The 17630-nt window shown below is 49.3% G+C and overlaps 2 protein-coding genes across 2 annotated transcripts; both read right to left on the minus strand.

Moving 5' to 3' along the window:
- Window positions 1-6261: 6261 nt before the first annotated feature.
- TRIREDRAFT_75021 (uncharacterized protein) lies at window positions 6262-8891 on the minus strand (the record flags this gene model as incomplete). Its single annotated transcript, XM_006962378.1, has 3 exons — window positions 6262-7800; window positions 7998-8539; window positions 8737-8891. The coding sequence occupies 3 exons, from the start codon at window positions 8889-8891 to the stop codon at window positions 6548-6550; spliced, it is 1950 nt and encodes a 649-aa protein (XP_006962440.1). The 3' UTR covers window positions 6262-6547.
- Window positions 8892-13207: 4316 nt separating this feature from the next.
- Window positions 13208-15498, minus strand: TRIREDRAFT_103947 (uncharacterized protein; the record flags this gene model as incomplete). Its single annotated transcript, XM_006962379.1, has 2 exons — window positions 13208-14956; window positions 15118-15498. 2 exons carry the CDS (start codon window positions 15496-15498, stop codon window positions 13208-13210), a joined length of 2130 nt encoding a protein of 709 aa, XP_006962441.1.
- Between the last annotated feature and the right edge of the window lie 2132 nt (window positions 15499-17630).

Genomic DNA, 17630 nt, shown 5'->3' on the forward strand with positions numbered 1-17630 from the left:
GGATACATGTACATGTACCTAGGTGCCCCCAACTGGATCAATCCGACAGGCTGCATTGCCGGGTTGCTTTACGTGTAATATGTACGAGTACTGCATACATGTAGGTACCCTGCCATGTTAGGTAGGTACTGTCTGGACGGCGGCATGGCGCACATGGCAAGATGCATGATTGCGTGCGAACCCGTGCGTGTCGGGGAGGACCTGCACAGTGACGTTGCAGCCGGAACACGGTAGAACCGTCGAGATTCGACTTGACGACGATGCCACTCACTGCATTTAGTACTACATGTCCTGGCATGTGAAGTCGCACTCGAGTCTACACTATCCGAGTCACCAGCATGCAGCAGTCCATTTCTGCTCATGCTCAACCAACGCAGGCTTTCACTTGTTGTTTCTATTATCACGAGTACCTACCGTATCATACAACTCCGGTATTACTCGTAGTATCCAAGACCCCCCCCCCCCCAGCCCGGCATCTCATCCCGGACAGCCTCCAGCAGGGCTTCCCCTCGTCCGTCCAGTCCCTCATCTCATCTCACAAGCCCATCGAGAGACAGAGCAAAACAAAAAGCCTGTCAGGACCCCTGCCATCGAGGCTGTAGACAAAGTGGGAACAAAGCCACAGGCCACGCGACGTGTCTGATGCGCTGCCTGTTAAGTGATGTGTGGCCTCTGTTCAGCTCCATTTCTCGCCAGAACGAAACCTTTTTGACAAATGAATCCCTGGGGTTGTGGAAAGGAAAAAGAAAGCAGGGAATTTACAAGGTAAGGTACAAGTATGGAGTCAAAAACGTCAGCGAGAAGAAACGGACCAAGTGGACCTGCTGGTGCGCCTCGACTTTGTCCATGGACAGTGTGTGTGGCATTGACTTTGCAAGCCTATCTGGGCAAAAGAAGCAAAAGAAGCAAGGGAAGAAGAAAATAAGAAGAAGCCCAGATAATACAGGTACCATTGCCAAGGTAATACAGTAGTATCACGGTCCTACTACCGGCCAGATGTCCCGACAGCTGGCCTCTCTTTTCAAAATGAGATGGAATGGCCGATACGAACTTGCATCTCCATGCGGTGCTATTCTGCAAAGAAAAAAAAACGCCTTCTCGTGGATTCCCGTTTTGGGCAAACAATATGCTTTTGTCCGTCTCTTGGCTCAACATTCCCCTTTTTTGTGCGCCTTGCCCGCCAGGAAAACGGGGATAGTGACAGGTTTCCTGCAGGAAGCCAAAATTAAAGCAAGCCCCCAAAAAGACACCAGGGACCAGACATAGTAGTCGTCGTACAGTACGCTCTTCCAGCATCCATTGACAGACAAGATGCAATTCACACTTTACGGTACACGAGTCGACACGCCACCATCCGTCCAAGCGGAGCTGTATCCATCGCCAGGCTGCTCCCAAAAAGAACACCAATCGTCAAGCTAGAAGAAGAAGAAGAAGAAGCCCTTTGCAAAACATTCTCGTGCAACGCCCCTTACACTAGCTTGACTATCACGTCCTTCTCCTGAACGCCACGCGGGACACGACGAAACGGCGGCCAAAAAGCTTGTTTTTTGCTTTTTTTTCTTTTTTTCTTTTCTTTTACAATTGGCAGTTTGAACTGTCTTTGGATGAAACGTGCGTACGCGGCCCAAAGACAAGACAAAGAACGAGACAAACACACCAGTCTCCATTATGTACCATCATCCAAAAAAAAAAAAAAAAAAAAAAAAAAAAAAGTTCCCGCCATGGCAATCCTCCAAAGGCGATCTTCAACCGACAGCTCAGCATCTATCTGGCTGATCGGCCTCCCTCTCGAGCTCAGCTTGATGAGCCCATCCCGCTAGAGCACACCATCTCGCGAGCGCCACTACGGCCTGACGGGCCAGTGGCATGAAAACGCCATCCCGAAGCCATCATGCGCATCTCATCCGATTACGTTGGAACCAAATGCATGAAAAGCCATCAACTCCAATTCAAACAATTCTTTTCTTCTTAATTCTTTCTCATACCTTGTTGACAACATTGACAAGATTCTGACGCAGGTCATGTACAAAGATAGAAACCCATCTCGATCGCGGTACGACTCTCGCCACTCGTCTTTTTTTTCCCCTCTGCAGATCAGGACCCAACCCGAGCAATCAAATCACCTTGCATCCAAAGCACAGCTCCATCATCTCAGCACCCTGCATGCGGATGATCGATCCAAATCATCCCAATCCACCCACTCACCTCATTCCACTCATTTTCCTCATCTCTTCACCCTCACCCTCAACCCCCCCCTTTGAGATAAACAACACCCAATCATCCGCAATCCTCACAAACAAAAGACACACGATTTTAATAAAACAAAAAAGCCACCTCAACCCCCAGCACGCACCCTAAACAAAACAAAACAGATCGCCGCATCAATCTCCTCTCTATCTTTTCAGCTCCCCCTCCCAAAACGCAAAACCCCCTGCCGTCGATCGCCGACTCGTCATCACACGCTGCTCAATACAGCAATTCCCACTGCAGATGAATGGGGTCTCCCCATATCATCTCTCTTCTCCTTCTTCTCTCCCTCCCTCCCTCCCTCCAGATAAACAGCGAACGAGTCGGAAGGGAGATTGCCGAACCGAGGTAAGTAAGGTTTTATTTTGCGGGAGAGAAAAAAAAACGTGGACGAATGTGATGTGTCGGCTTTTGATGATATCATTGCGAAAACGTCGTGCATGAGAGCTGAAAAAATATGTATGGAGATGAAATTCCGCTTTACCCGGATCAATTGCGCAAACTTCAGATTGGGGGGATCCAATGTGTCAGTCTGCAGCAAACAAACGTCAATCTGCAAAATGAATACCACCTTTCATTCTATACAGCGTGGGCTGAGAAGTGTCAAGGGCGTAATCTTCTCCTCAATTTACCCTTTTTTAGGGTCTGACTGGACAACACCCCTATCCCACTAGATAACACCCCTCATGTGGCTAGGTAGCCTAGTATAGCCGGTGTTGGCTTTCCTTAGTAATTTACTAGTAATATAAGACATGCGCTATTAAGCTTAACCGACTTTAATATATATACACACTAAGTACACTTATAGACTAACACTTAGCTATATCTTAATTAAAATTAAAGCTATTTATAAGCTGTCTCTGTTATTATAAATACTATTTTCTCCTTAACCTTTCTTATATAAAAAAATGCTATTACTGCTATTAAAAAAACTAGTAAAGCTAGCAGCTATAATCTTATTATATATTTAAGAAAACTAATTAAAAGAGACTTTTATATAATTATTATATATTATACTAAGTCTTAGCTATATAAGTTAGTAGCTAAGGAAAATATTTATAACTTTAAAAGATAGAAAAGTAGTATATAGTAAATCTCTTATCCCTTTTATATTTAAATTAAGCATATTAATAAAAAAGGCAGGTTCTGCTTTTAATAGCTAAAGTAAAAAAATAGTAATATAGCTAGTATATATAATTATTTACTACTTAAGCTAAAAGTAACCTTAAGCTTTTAAAAAGAGGCTATTTTAAAAATAATAAATAAGCTTATCTTTAGCTTTAATAATAAACTAAAGCTAGTATAGCTACTTATATAAATATAAAATTATCCTAACCTTAATATTTAATAAATTACCTAACTAAATATAGCTAACTTACTTTATTAATATTACTATAAAAAGCTTACTAGCTAGACTTTTATATAATAGCTATATAACTAGCTAAAGGATAATAAAAAGTATATCTTTTATAACTTTTAAAATAAGACTAGCTAACTTATTTAACTATTTATAATACTGCAGTCTAATTTAAAGCTTTTTTATTAATATTTTAATATTATCCTTTATAATTTAACTTATAAGATAAATTACTTTAATATACTACTATTTAATATTTATAGCGCTATTAAAATAAAAAAAACCTTTTAGGTTACTATTGCTTTTTTATTTATTAAAAATAAAGCTTTTTATACTTAAGCTATAGCTTACTTTATATATTTTTTAAAAGCTAAAAGAATTCTACTTTTATTAACTATTATTATAAACTAAGACCTGGCTTTAATAAAGGCCTAGGATAAGAATTTAGCTATTAATAAGATCTTATATATCTTATACTACTAGCATATTAATATAAATATCTTAGCTAAGTATAAAGGCTTCTTCCTTAAAGCTATAAGGCAGGGTAATATTATTTAATAAGATTTAACTTTCTAATACTTTTTAAATAATTAGAATTACCTTATTTTTAATAATAATACTAATAGCTATATTAAGTAACTAATAGCTTTTTAATACCTTAAGGTTTATTTTAAGTTAGCTATAAACTATATAATAAAAACCTAGCTAATACTTTAAAAAAAAAATAATCTGCTATAAGGTTAATTATTATTAGCACTTTAGCTACTTTATAACTTTAATTATTAAATTTATATATACTGCTATTAAATACTTCCTTTAGTTTAGTTAAGGAGACTTAATAATAGCTTTTTAAAAGCTAGGGCTATTTTAAAAAACCTAAAATACTATAATTAAGGCTAAATATACTAAATAAATAAATAAAATTCTATTTAGCACTTTAAGGCATCTTTTTTTTAAAGTTTAAATAAAGATTATACCTTTAGTACTTTAACTATTAATTAAGGAATTTAAAAGCCTTTTTTAAAATAAGGTAATGCCCCTAGGTCCTTATATTTATATAATTATAACTATTTATAGTCTTCCTTATAAATATTATTTTTATTACTAGCACTAGGACTAAAAGCCCCTATAGCTTAAAATAATTAATAGGTATTAGTATTAAAACTATAATATCTTAGTTAGTTATTTAATAAAGCTGCTGCTACTCCTAAATCTAGCTATTATTAAGGCTAAGGGAAGACCTAAGGGCGCCCTTAAACTAAAGCCTAGCTAAACCTCTTATTATAACCTGGTTTTATTTAAAATTTTAAATAAAGTTAAAAGATAATTAGTAATACTAATACTAATACTAATATTAAGGCTGCCCTTATTAACAGCCCTGGCTATTATTAACTTAATTAAAGACTAAGTCTTTATTATATTATAAGGTTTATTACTAGTAAAAGCCTTAGATTTTTATAAGCCTAGTATAAAAAAGTAAAGGGGTTATTAATAAGCTATAAACTAGCTAAAAAATAAAAAGGTAAATAAGGAATTTATTAGCCTTAATAATAATAATTATTTTTTTAAGGTTATAAAGTTATTATTATAAAATGCTAAGTAAAAGCCTAATATTCTTATATAGCAGCTTATAGCCTAAACTGCTAATTATATAAAGAATTTATAAACTTAAAGTAAAGATAGCATTAAGGGTAAAGCTGCTAATAAAATTAAGTAGTTACAGGCAGCTATATTAATATAAATAGCTTTTAAATAGCTTTAATTTTAATTAAGATTTTGCAGAGTGTTTAGGCAGTGTGTGTTAGTGTGTATTAGTGTATATATATATTAAAGTTAGTTAAGCTTAACAGCGCGTGTCTTATATTACTAGTAAATTACTAAGGAAAGCCAACACTAGCCATACTAGGCTACCTAGCCACACAAGGGGTGTTATCTAGTGGGATAGGGGTGTTGTCCAGTCAGACCCCTTTTTTGTCTGTCTCAAGCGAATGGCTACAACGCCTCCATACCTAGGTAGATGCAAGCTCCTGCTCCGCCTAGACCAGTGGTTCAGAACGGTTATGACATGTAATTTACCTTCGTTTACAGGTATTCAATTTTAATCACCAGGCTGTACAAGTGAAAACACCAGACTGGTCAAGACTATGTTGATTTACCTATTCCAGGACATGCTAGTACCTGGTGTCTCTGCAACTGCAAATTTATATCTATCTACAGTATAATCACTACTCTTGTGAATTGCTGAAAAGGCTCTTGTTCTCTGCTACAATGGCCATGTATTTCTAGTAGTACCTGTCTTGCTATTATGCCATAACTCGCTTGTCGCGCCCATCATCCAAGCATTTCTCTCCGCAAGTAATCTTCCCTCGCATACAATTAACAGCTCACATCCACAGATCATTCCTCTCTACCTACCTGATGTTCAGTCAGCCCCGGACATCCATCTACTTCCTTCGTCGCTCAGTTTATCGTACTTTATACCAAGAAGCGGTCACGAGTCGCTGCAATGACAATGCAAACTTCATGAAGAAACAGAGGGTATGCAATCTTCATCAATCGCATTGCTTCGATTGTACAGTCGTTATAATAAGGTACATATATATATATGTGTGTGTGTGTATACGATTCGTCGCCAATTCATGAAAACAGCGCTCACACATATCCAAACACTGCTTCAACATAAATCGAGTAAATCAGCCATAGATCCAAACATAGTCTGGGGTATCGCTCCAACATGCGCCAATAGTCATTCCAATCCTGACCTTCCGTGGTATCATAAGTGAAAGGGGAAAAAATCGCACGCCGGCTAATCATACCCGCGAAAAGTCAACGCCCAGGTGTCCATCAAACGCCATCGCAATCAAGGGAGAAAAAAAAAGAAAAAGGGTAGACAAAAAGGCATGAAAAAAAAAACATGACAATACGCAACACTTGCAAAAGAGGTCACGGCGTCTCCGAGGACATTGGCCTGGCATTGACGCTCGTCGGCACAAAACCCACAATGTCCTTGAGCTCGACCTTGGCCTTGTCGTTCTCAAACTTGTCGTCGTCCGTGTCGACATGGTCCGCCACGTCGAGCGTGTACAGCGGCTCCAGCATCGCGTCCTTGCGCATCAGGATCCACCGCTTCCACCACCACGGCAGCGTCTTGGTCACCTGGTACTTCATAAAGACCCGCGTGGGCACGGCAAAGATGTAGTCCAGCTCCTCCAGCGTGCGCTGCTTCGTCTCGGGCAGCCACAGGAAGATCATGACGAGCGCAATGACGTTGAAGAGCGCGTACAGCTCAAAGGAGCCCAGGACGCCCAGCCGGTCGAGCATCAGCGGGAAGGTAATGGACAGCACGGCCGCCCAAAAGAAACACGTGGCCACCGCAAAGGCCATGCCCACCTCGCGGTGCGACAGGGGAAAGACTTCGGCCGAGTAGGTAAACGGGACGGGGCCCTCGCCGGGCGAGTAAAAGGCGGCAAAGAGGTAGATGAAGAGGGCGACGAAGCCCAGGTGAAGGCCGTCCTGTCCCGGGATCAGGGTGCAGAGACCACCGGCCAACAGCGTCCACGCCATCTGCGGAAAGGTAAAGAGGAGCAGGGACCGCCGGCCAAACGTGTCAATCGTCCACAGGGCGGGGAAGGCGAACAGGAAATTGACCAGGCCGAACCCCCACGACGCGAGGAGAGCGCCCAGGGAGCTGGCTCCGGCGTTGAGGAAGACGGTGGACGAGTAAAAGGCCATGATGTTGATGCCGCACATTTGCTGCGCAAGCATGACGACGCCGGCGGCGAGGGTGGCGCGGCGGACGCGGGGCACGGTGAAGAGCTCGACGAAGCGCCGGAGGTAGCTGCCGGAGCCCATGAACTCGGCCTCGACCTCGAGCTGGACGTGGATGTAGTAGATGTCGCGGCCGGCCTGGACGGGGTTGTTCCGCAGCCGGAGCAGAGACCGCATGGCGTCCCTGTACCGGTTCTTCTTGATGTACCATCGCGGCGACTCGGGGCAGAAGTAGATGAGGATGACGAGCGGCACGGCGGGGATAAAGGCCGAGCCCAGCTGGTAGCGCCAGGCCTCGCCGCCGATGCCCCTGACGGCGAGGTTGGCGCAGGTGCCGAGGAAGATGCCAAAGGCGTTCCACAGCTGCCAGCTCATGACGAGGGCGCCTCGGATGGGGGCCGGCGAGTTTTCCGCGGCAAAGATGGGGACTGTTGTGGGTTGAGTCAGTTTCAATCAAGCCAGTCTCGTACTGAGTAAGTAATCTTCTGAGTTGTAAGTGTTTTCCTGAATTGTGCCGTTGTCTTTTAAACACGACTACCGAACTCGATTATGGGGGAACAAAGCAAAGATCGTGATGGCTCACCAGTAGATGCCTTGGCGCCCATGCCAACGCCCATAAACAGACGGCATATCAACAGCTGCTGCCACGTGTTGCAAAAGGCGCTGGCCAGCACCGGCCACAGACAGAAATTGGCCGCGACAAAGATGGCGCCGCGTCGGCCAAGGTGGTTGTTGAGGGGGTCCGACAGCCAGCAGCCGACAAAGGAGGTGCCAATGTACGGCGCGGCGTTGACGAGGCCGACGATGAGCTTGTCGTGGATGCTCTTGGAGGCGATGCCGAGGGCGGCCGGGAAGTCGAGGTTCGCGCCGTTGGAGCCCGTCTGGTCCCAGCCCTGGACGGCGGCGCCGATGGAGCAGGTGAGGACGGTCAGCAGCAGCGTCCAGGGAACGCGCCACTTGTGCAGGACCTCGTTGCGCAGGGCCTCGATCTCGTCCGGGCGCAGAGCCTCGGCGCCGGTGATGTCCTCGTAGCCCGTGGGGTCCTGGGCGACCAGCGCGCCCTTGCGGATGAGTTCGCGGTGGTCCTCGAGGTTCTTGAGGCGGCAGAAGTCGTCGACGTCGGCCAGCAGCGTGCGTCGCGGGATGCCGACGAGTGGGTTCTTGATTCTAAGACACGGGGGAAAAGGGGGGGAGAGATCGGCAATTAGAACGATGTGCTCTACTACTAGTAGCAAGACTGGAGAGAAAATGGAGGGGGGAGGAAAACCGTCATGCCACGTGGGAAGAGAGACATGACATGTCAAGACGAGAGACAGTCGGAGAGGGGAGAGAGGGGAGAGAGGAGAGACTGGACTGAGACTCACTTTGCTTCCGTGTTGGCATTGAGGTTGACGGACTGCGACCTTGTGCGTGCAGCCTCGGCCGAGAAGGTCGACGAGACATGGTAATCGTTGGAGGCTCTGTGGCGGCGAGAGTCAGCATCCGAGCCGGACAAGGACGGCGACGTCGGCGATGTCATCGTGAGACAGTACAAAAGCAACGAGTGAAGGAGACGGGGAGAGAGAGAGAGCCATACATGGTAATCTCGTCGACCCGGCTCTGCGACGACGCCGATGACATGGCGGGCGAAGCAGCCAAAAATCCGGGGAAGCGTCACGGCAACGCAGACAGAAGATGTGGGGATCCCTTGATCCCGATCCCCCTCTGGCAATCTCTCGCTCTTGCGAGTTGCAGAGGGCGGAGACGGAAGCGGATACGATGCGAGGCTGATGCGATGCGATGCGGTGGTGATAAAGGTTGCGGTCGTAATAGCCAGTCGATCGGAAGTGGTAGTGCAAGGGCGCTGTGATGGCAATCGGCCCGGATCGTCCTCTGGGTTTTGGGTCCTCGGATTTCAAGGGGCGGGGAAGAAACTCGGGATTCCAGGCGAGATTTTTCTGCAGGAGAGAGGAGAATGGGCGGGAGGGATGGCGAGTCTGGACGGACAGACGGAGGAGGAAGCGGGAGAGAGAGAGGCGGAATTCAAGTGGGAGAGGCAACGAAGGCGAAGCAAAGGGAAGCCGGTGCCGCGACTTGACTAGTAGTAGTACTTGTAGTGGTAGTAGTAGTAGTAGTAGTAGTAGTAGTAGTAGTAGGTAGTCGTAGTAGTAGTAGTACCTAGTAGTAGCCGAGGACGAAGGCGACTTCTTGTTGCGCGTTATGATGACTTATTAGTAGGTAGGTCTGGACAGACAGAGCATGTACAGTGATTATTGACAGCTCGTCTCGTAATGGCAGCAGAAAAAGCGCCGGCTTGTTTGGTCCGCCTGTTCTTGGCCTTTGCCTCTTGGCTTTGGTCTGGAGGCGTGGAGAAGAAGCAGGCCAGCCGGTGGAGCGCGCAATGGTACAGTTATGGAATCTCTTGTCTGCCCGTACAGTGACGGTGGTCACGGGGTGATTCAGCAGGGGAAATCGATCGAATTGTGTCTTGTCGTTCAAGATGCGGAAATGAAAAAGGCGTCTCTGCCTCTTGAGGAACTACATACCTGTAGGTACATCCGTGTGTGTAAGGTAGTAATACAGGCCAACGCAGAGGAGCAGAGGCGCCGGAGCGACCAAAGCAGCTTGTACCAACGTACAACGAATATGAGGCGAAAATTGGAAGAGCAGCGACCCGAGCAGCCGTACAGTAGACGAGACTGTGAGCCAGAACTACTACAGTATGTAGTAGCAGACGACAAAAAGGCACGGCCCCAGGCTGGGGGGGAGAAAGAGGCTGGAAAGGCTGGAGGCATTATGGGGGAAATGCGGCTGGGGATGGCATGGATGGAGCCGGTTTTGCTGCCGCTAGCAGGGATGCGCGAGGCTCGGGATCGGAAGCCAGGAAGAACGAGGAAAATGGACTGGAAGGATTCCTTTTGATGATACTTCAGCCCCCGTTTCAAATTCAGTTGCTGCTCAATTTTTTGATCGAGAACTAGGAGGCGATGTCCTCTGTTTCCCTCTGCACATCAAACTGTATTCCCGCTTCTCGCCGTAGGTCCTTCATCATCAACAGTAGCAGTCGACAGGAATGCGGCAGGAAAAGAGGCGTTTCGGCGTCCCCGAAAGGAAAAGCGAACAATAAAAGAACCCCAGCCGTTCTTCAGAAAAAAAGCACGTGGGAAAGCCAGACACGCGACAAAGAAAAAAAACAGCACTAGGACGAGACAAAGAGACCAAGTTGAGACAAGGACTGCTAATAATAAACCTCAGGTAAAACCGCCTGAAGGAACCCCGAGACATGATGGAACACCTTTTTTCTTCTTCTTCTTGTTCTTCTGCGGGGGTGGTGCCGCACTATCCGTCTGTGTTTTTTCTTTTGCCTTGACTTATCAAGAAAAGTTATCGGCTGTCGCTCTGGGCTCACCAATTTCTTTTCTCTTGGTTTCCCCACAAGGCGTTGAATACGCAAATACGCAAAATATGGTATTACCCCATCTTCAGTTGAGCCGCAAATGAATCATCGCCCGTCAACTCATGTTGCAATTGCGCATCGCTCTGGGAGGGGGGTTATGGCATTGGCCATTGCCGATACTATCTTGATCGTTGAAAATGTGATTATGCATCTTCATCTTGTTCCTTTTTTCCAAGAGTAGTCCTATTTGAACAGTCAAGAATCTCTATTTGAACAGTAGTGGTCTGTGCCACCAGCTAGAGCAACCCCCTTTAGTACTTTCTACCACACCTGTACACCAGAATACAGTGTAGCATACTAGTAGTCGTTTTAGAGGGCGCTGAACATCACGACTACAGAATCAGCCCTGCTGCTGCCACCTCTGCTGCTGTCTCTGCTGCTGCTGTCTCTGCTGCTGCTGTCTCTGCTGCTGCCGCGCCTATCGCCGCAGGCACGCTCCTTAATTCTGGGTTAATGACAATAATAATAATAAGTCTATTAGAGATCGCGAAATTGACGTTCGTGGTGTTGTGTGGGCTACGGGCATTTCCATCAGGGCACACTGTAAAGGGGTGTGTGGTCATGGAAGTGCTGGTGTAGGCGCAGCAAATTTAGTAGGTGCACAGACCACTACTGTTCAAATAGAGATTCTTGACTGTTCAAATAGGACTACTCTTTTCCAAAGGAAACTCTGTTAACGCACCAACCTCTTAGCTCAGTATCACATCTATGTACCTAGTAATCATTATGTCCTAACCATTTAGACCGAGCGTAGAACGGCCAAGAATGCAATTTTCCAACAACCCCCCATCCAACAACACTCTTGACAGCATCTCACAAAGGGTAAATACCTAGTCCAGGTACCGCAACCATCCAATAACATCCATATTACACTCCTGCTAAAACTAAAAACCTGTAAGGCAAGGCACCTGGACAAAGATGGAAATTCAATTAACCCTTTGTCCAAAAAAGGGCTAATATCTGACACACACACACAACCTCCCGTGATAGAGACCTAAATACCTTTGCACAACCCCTACTTTAGTACCTCACTTCACACCAGCATCAAAACCACGCCTTGCGTTGCCTTGCGTTGCCTTGCCTCGGGTCCCAAACACGCTACAAGAATCTTTTAACCCAGACCGTCATTCATACTCATCCATCCATATCTTGAATCTCCGTTTAGACGCCCTTGAACACGCGTTAATTAAGCCCAATTGTTTCTGTCCACATACCTACTACCTACCTCTCTCTCTATATATATGTGACCATGCCCTTCAATGTTTTGCGTACCTGGTGCCTCTTGTAAGCTCTTACTCCAAGGCTGTGAACCCTCATACTGCTGCCGTTACCCCCCCCCCCCCCCCCAAAGCACCTCTGCTTCGATCCACTAGCAACAGAAAAAAGAGCACAGCCTTCCGATACTACCAAGCTCAAGCACGCTTCATTGGCAGTGTCTCAAAGGGGGGCTCTGCTGCCAGTTACACAGAACTCGAGCAGCAGCAGGCACCCGACCCCCAAAACCAACAAGCCTCAAAACCTCACCCACATACCGCCATAAGGCACTCTCGTCACATTCCAGCCAAAGTCACACAAATCACGCATCCTCACGACCATCAAACACACAAAGGTGACACAAAGGTTTCAAACCTGGCTTGCGGAAAGCCTCGCCATATTTCCAGGCCACCGATACCGGCAGCATTCTACATACCCGAATTTCAAAAGAGCACCGTCATGCTACCTAACACAATCGAGGTAAATAGGTATCCGTGTCAGAAAAAACACATGACCTTAAACAGACTCGCGGTCACAACGCCCAAAATGCAAGAACTTGACCAACGCGTTCCCTCTGCGAGTCGGGTGCAAGTCGCCCGGCCGATAGACGTGGATACTTTCATTGCGTGGTGAGAGCGTTCCCCCTTTACCCTTTCGCGCCCATCGCCATTGCGTGTATGTGTGTGTGTGTGTGTGTACCCCGTGTTTTGTATACAACCCAAAGAAAAAAAACCCAATAGCCATCTGAGTTTCCGTTTCATCCACTGCCGTTCCACGCCCAAGGGCGCCTGGATTCATCGCCGATTGGGAAGTAGGAAATGGAATGCAAAACAAGGATGATTAGCGGGAAAGAGAAAAGGGGGGGCGCGGAACAAGGCCAGAGAGGTCAAAGAAGAAAAAGAAGCCGTGGAAGAAGAAGAAGAAGAAGAAGAAGAAGAGAAGAAGTGACAGAGAATAAATGTGCTAAGATGAGAAAAAGGTCATGAGGGTTGAAAAAGAAGATCATCAAGGATGGAGAGAAACATGGACCAAAGTAGGATCTTGGGGGAAAAGGAAAAAAAGATTCAAGACCCGAGAAAAGGTATAGAGATGCCAAGAAATCGACACAAGCCCAAAGTCGAACAAATAAGTAGGTATCGTGGCCCTCAACCGCCGTCTCTCCTCATCGAAGCCATCACAATGTTCTGCATCTTGAACAGCTCCTGATCGCGCTTCTCCAGCTCGTCCATCAGCGCGCCGTACTTGGCCTGCCACTGCTCGGTCGTCAGATTCTCCGCCGGCGGGCCGCCTGCTTGCGAAGCCTCGGCAGCCTCTCTCGCGCTCGGCTTCTTCCACATGGTCACCGGCACGCTGTGCGTCATGGTGAACTGGCCCTTGAGGTGGCCGAAGCGGTACTGCCAGTCAAAGTAGTAGGTGTAGACGCCCTCTGACGTCTCGACCCGATAGCACCTCGGACGGTTCGTCATGAGCATCTTTGCGCCGCACAACGCCGCCAGGTTGATGAGAAAAGCCTGGGACGACTCTGCATTCTTGTACATGTGCTCCACCGTCGCGTTGACCATGGCGGTGCACTCGTCCATGCCGGCAATCTCCTGCTGGTTGCCCTCGGGGTCGACCCAGTCCGAGTTGTGCAGCACGTGGGTAAAGTAGGATATCAGTCCGTCGACATTTGTCCGGTCCTCTAGGCCCTCGAAGAAATAGCGAGGCACTTCCTTGGACGTCGAGCCTGCCTGGCTGGCTCCAGCTGAAGTCGGAACAGTGTTGGTCTCGTACACTCCGGCTGTGGGCGGCTGCGAGAACGGATCCCATCCATTGGCCTGCGGCGCGGGCATTCCTTGGTTAGGGACTCCTTGAAGGGCCGGAGGTTCGTTCGACGGCAGGCCATTGACCGACACCATGGACGGCGGCAGTGGTGGCAGTGGCGGCGTTGCCAGCCGGACTGTTCCCCCCTGCCGTTCGGGCACCTGCAGGGAAATACTGGGCCGAGCAGGTCGGGTGCCATCGAGCGGGTTGATGCCCATGCCGGCCACGCCAAGATTGGAGGATGATGGAGGTGGCGGGATGATCTGAACCTGTGCTTGAGGCGGTGGCTGTACTCGCGCCTGGGCCGCCTGCATTGACGCGACCGGATCGCCGCGAGCGGAAACGACCTGGTTGCGAATCTGCGGGTGCATCTGGGCTGCGTCGGGGGCTAACGGCACAGGTTCTTTGGACATGGCGGCCACGGGAGGGTCTGATGGGTTGCTGTCCGGGGTCGGGGCCCACGATGTCATGGGCGGAGGGTTAGGGGGAGAAGGCTCTGCGGGTGTGCGGTTGATGGGGGGCCTTCCCCTTGGTTTGGAGCTGCTGTCGCCTCCCCCGGGTTTCCAGGCCGAAGATACGTTCTTCGGCCCTCGCCTGTGGGTAGAGGGCCTTGGTTTGGAGGGAGTGATGGCGGAACGGGGCTCCAGCGCATCGTCCCAGAAGGAGCTCCTGGTCGAGGGGGTGATGGCGGAGTTGGGATATCGGGAGAGCGGAGTCTGCACAGAGTCGCCAAGGCCCCAAGCAGCCGCGACGCCGGGCCTCAACGAGTCCATCGGCATGCCCTGGGCGCGGGCATCTGGATGAGCCGACCACGACGCCCGATGAGCATCGACTGCCGACGGGGGCGATAGGCGCTGCCGCTGGGCCACCGGGGAGCCCACGCTGTCATCGGCTTCTGGCCTCTTGCGGCCTCTCTTGGGGCGGATGTGAGGCAAAAGGGCCCTCAGGGCCATGTCGTCCTCGATGGCAACGCCATCACGGACGGGCTGGCTGGTGGGGTTTGGGTCGTCTGGAACATTGGTCCAGTAGTCGTTGGTGATGTCCATGAGGTATTCGAAAAAGGCCTTGACGTGCATCGAGTTCATCCATTTCTGCAACATATCAGCAACCGAGTTCCCATGATGCCTCGCCGAGTTGATCCATTGAGAACCAGCAAGTATCACAAGGAGGAGGGGAGGAGGAGGGGAGGGGGGAAGAGGGGAAGAGAGCAAGGACGCACAAGCCGGCGGCCAGCAGCACAAAGAAGACATACCTTTAAGCGGACGCCATACTGGGCAACCTTCTGCGCACTCTCGTCCTTGGACAGGTCCGGCGGCTCGACGCCCAGGCGGGTGGTCAGTTCTGTCCAGGTCTTGATCTCCTTGCGGTAGAAGCGCTGGACCAGGTCGAAGATGAGAAAGGGGCTGAAGCTCTTGCCTCCGCTCCGGGGCGGGTTCGCAAAGGCCTCGCGCAGGCTGTCGGTGTCGGCGTCGAGGGGCAGGGCGGGATTGCAGTAGAAGATGAAGCGCACGTAGGCGTCCTCGATGGTGTCGGGCGTCACGTTGCGGTCGGGCAGGGCGGGCCGGGTGGCCAATGGGCGCGGGTTGGAGACGGCCAGGCTGGTCTGTGTCGCCACGGCTTGCGGAGAGGACATTGTTGCAGATGCAGATGCGGTTGGCAGAAGACGTGGTGCTGCTGCTGGGCCCTCATGTCATGTCTTGCAGGCGCTGGCGCTGTGAGGGAGAAGGGGAGGGGGGGGGTTTGACGACTCTCTGCCCACGACGCCTCTTGCGCCTCTCTTCCTCTTCCTCTTCCTCTCTCTCTCTCTCTCTCTCTCTCTCTCTCTCTCTCTCTCTTTCTCTCTCTCTCCCGCTCGCTCGCTCGCTCCCTCTCCCGCTTTTCTCAGTCTCTATCAGTCTCTGTCGTCCCTCGTCGTCTTCTCGGTGACTATTGTCGCTCTGCCTGGTCCCGCGTTCCTTGGCGTTGGTTCTTGGTGGCTCAGACGCGCCCGCAGTCGCTACTTGACGATGGGCAGGGCGCTATGACATGGTGCAGCTTCCCGACAGCGACGCATGAGCGCCAGTCACGGCGAGGCAGCGAGGGCGCGCAGGAAGGCGGTCAAGGCTCGGGCAGCGTCACTGGAAAGGCGGGCGGCTGCGCTGGGCATCGGGCGGTTCGAATCAGGAGCTGAGCAAAAGAGTCGAGGTTTGAAGCAGCAAACATGACGTTTCGAGGCGAGGAGCGTGGCTCAAGAGCAGGCTAGTGGCTGAATCCATTGGCGCAGCGGCTCCGGCAGGGCGGCAGACAGTGCGCGGGCTTGAGCGTCGCACATGGCGCTGCTGGGGTCCGGTCTTGGTGATGGCGCAGCTGGAGGGCTTAGGAGGTGGTCCATTTGTAGGGAGCTCTGCATCGTGGGAGCACAAAATTGAAGTCGTAATGTTTATCCGCAAAGTGCAGACCCTCTTCGACGACGCTTTTAAAGTAAGGTAGTAGTAGTAGGCTACTACTTGCTTGAGATGGGCGTAATCATCAGCAACTCTATCTTCTTACCTACCTTGCCTACCTTAGGTACCTTACCTTACTTGCTCTGTGGGCGGGTAAGGCACGTACCTTATGCACCAACACGGGGACTAGGCATGCCTAATGCACATGCGCCTGCGTCTGCATATGTGTTGCATGTGGGTTGAAGTTTAGTGAAATGGGTGAGTTGGCACATGTAATACAGTCTTACCACGCATTCTACTGCCTGACCTGTCCACAAGAAATATTGCAGAGAGGCACTCCGGAGATTGAAGCAAATCGAGACAAGCCTCATCTTGGAGTCATGGCCTGGATTGGGTATCAGGTATGCAAAGTGCGGCCGTTTTCCTACGCACGTTGCCATAATTTAAACCCACATCAGTCTATATCGACAAGGGATGTCGGGCAAAACCGCACGTAAACCCACCTCCCCAGTATCTCGTGTACACCGTCGGCGTGCAGCAGCAATCTTGTTGTCGTCTGGCATCTGCATCCTTCAGGCCGTGGGAAGGGCCAAAGAAAAAGCCCTTTCAATTTCCTCTCAGGCTGGACCGACGGACGCGTGCAAGATCCCCCCCCTTGGCATTGCTGGTTGCCGTGAGCCAATCAACGGCCGCAGGGCGACTGGAGAATCATCGCAAAGGGCCATGCACAACATCCCGTCCGCCCGCCGCTGTCCAATGGGAGGGCGCGCATTTTCTTGAACGAGGAGCCCTTTCTCCTTTTCTCGGCTGGTGTCTGGTTTGGGGGCGGCGTTACTATTACTAGTATTATTGTCTCGCTGTTGGGGGGGGGGGCGGCATGATGGCGGATGCTGGATGTGAGCGTGCGCAGGTAATAGGACTTGCATACCTACATACTTGTACAGTAGAAATGGGCATGATTCAAACGGAAACACGGAGACGAAGACAGTCTGCACCTTGGCTGTTATCGATAGGTTACGAGCATGACGATGACGCACCTTTGCCCAGACGACGTTTGATGCCGCCAGCAGCTGCTGACTGGTCAGAGGCAGTAGGTGATAGTGCCTCTGCAGCCCTGGGATGAGCCCAGCTCGGCTCGGATTTCGCTTACGGTATCGCGTACTCGAGATACGTGCCTACCTACATAAGGTACCTACATGTACATACATACATACCCTAATAACGCAGAGCACGGCAGTTGGTAGATGATAAACCTCTTGATAGTGCAAGCTTCTTATAGTCCTTTCTGTAAAAAGAAGGGAAAAAAAAAACCAGACGAACCTCGTCTCGGCTTCAGTCGGCA

Source organism: Trichoderma reesei (genome assembly GCF_000167675.1).
Source record: "Trichoderma reesei QM6a unplaced genomic scaffold TRIREscaffold_2, whole genome shotgun sequence".
Classification (NCBI taxonomy): Eukaryota; Fungi; Ascomycota; class Sordariomycetes; order Hypocreales; family Hypocreaceae; genus Trichoderma; species Trichoderma reesei.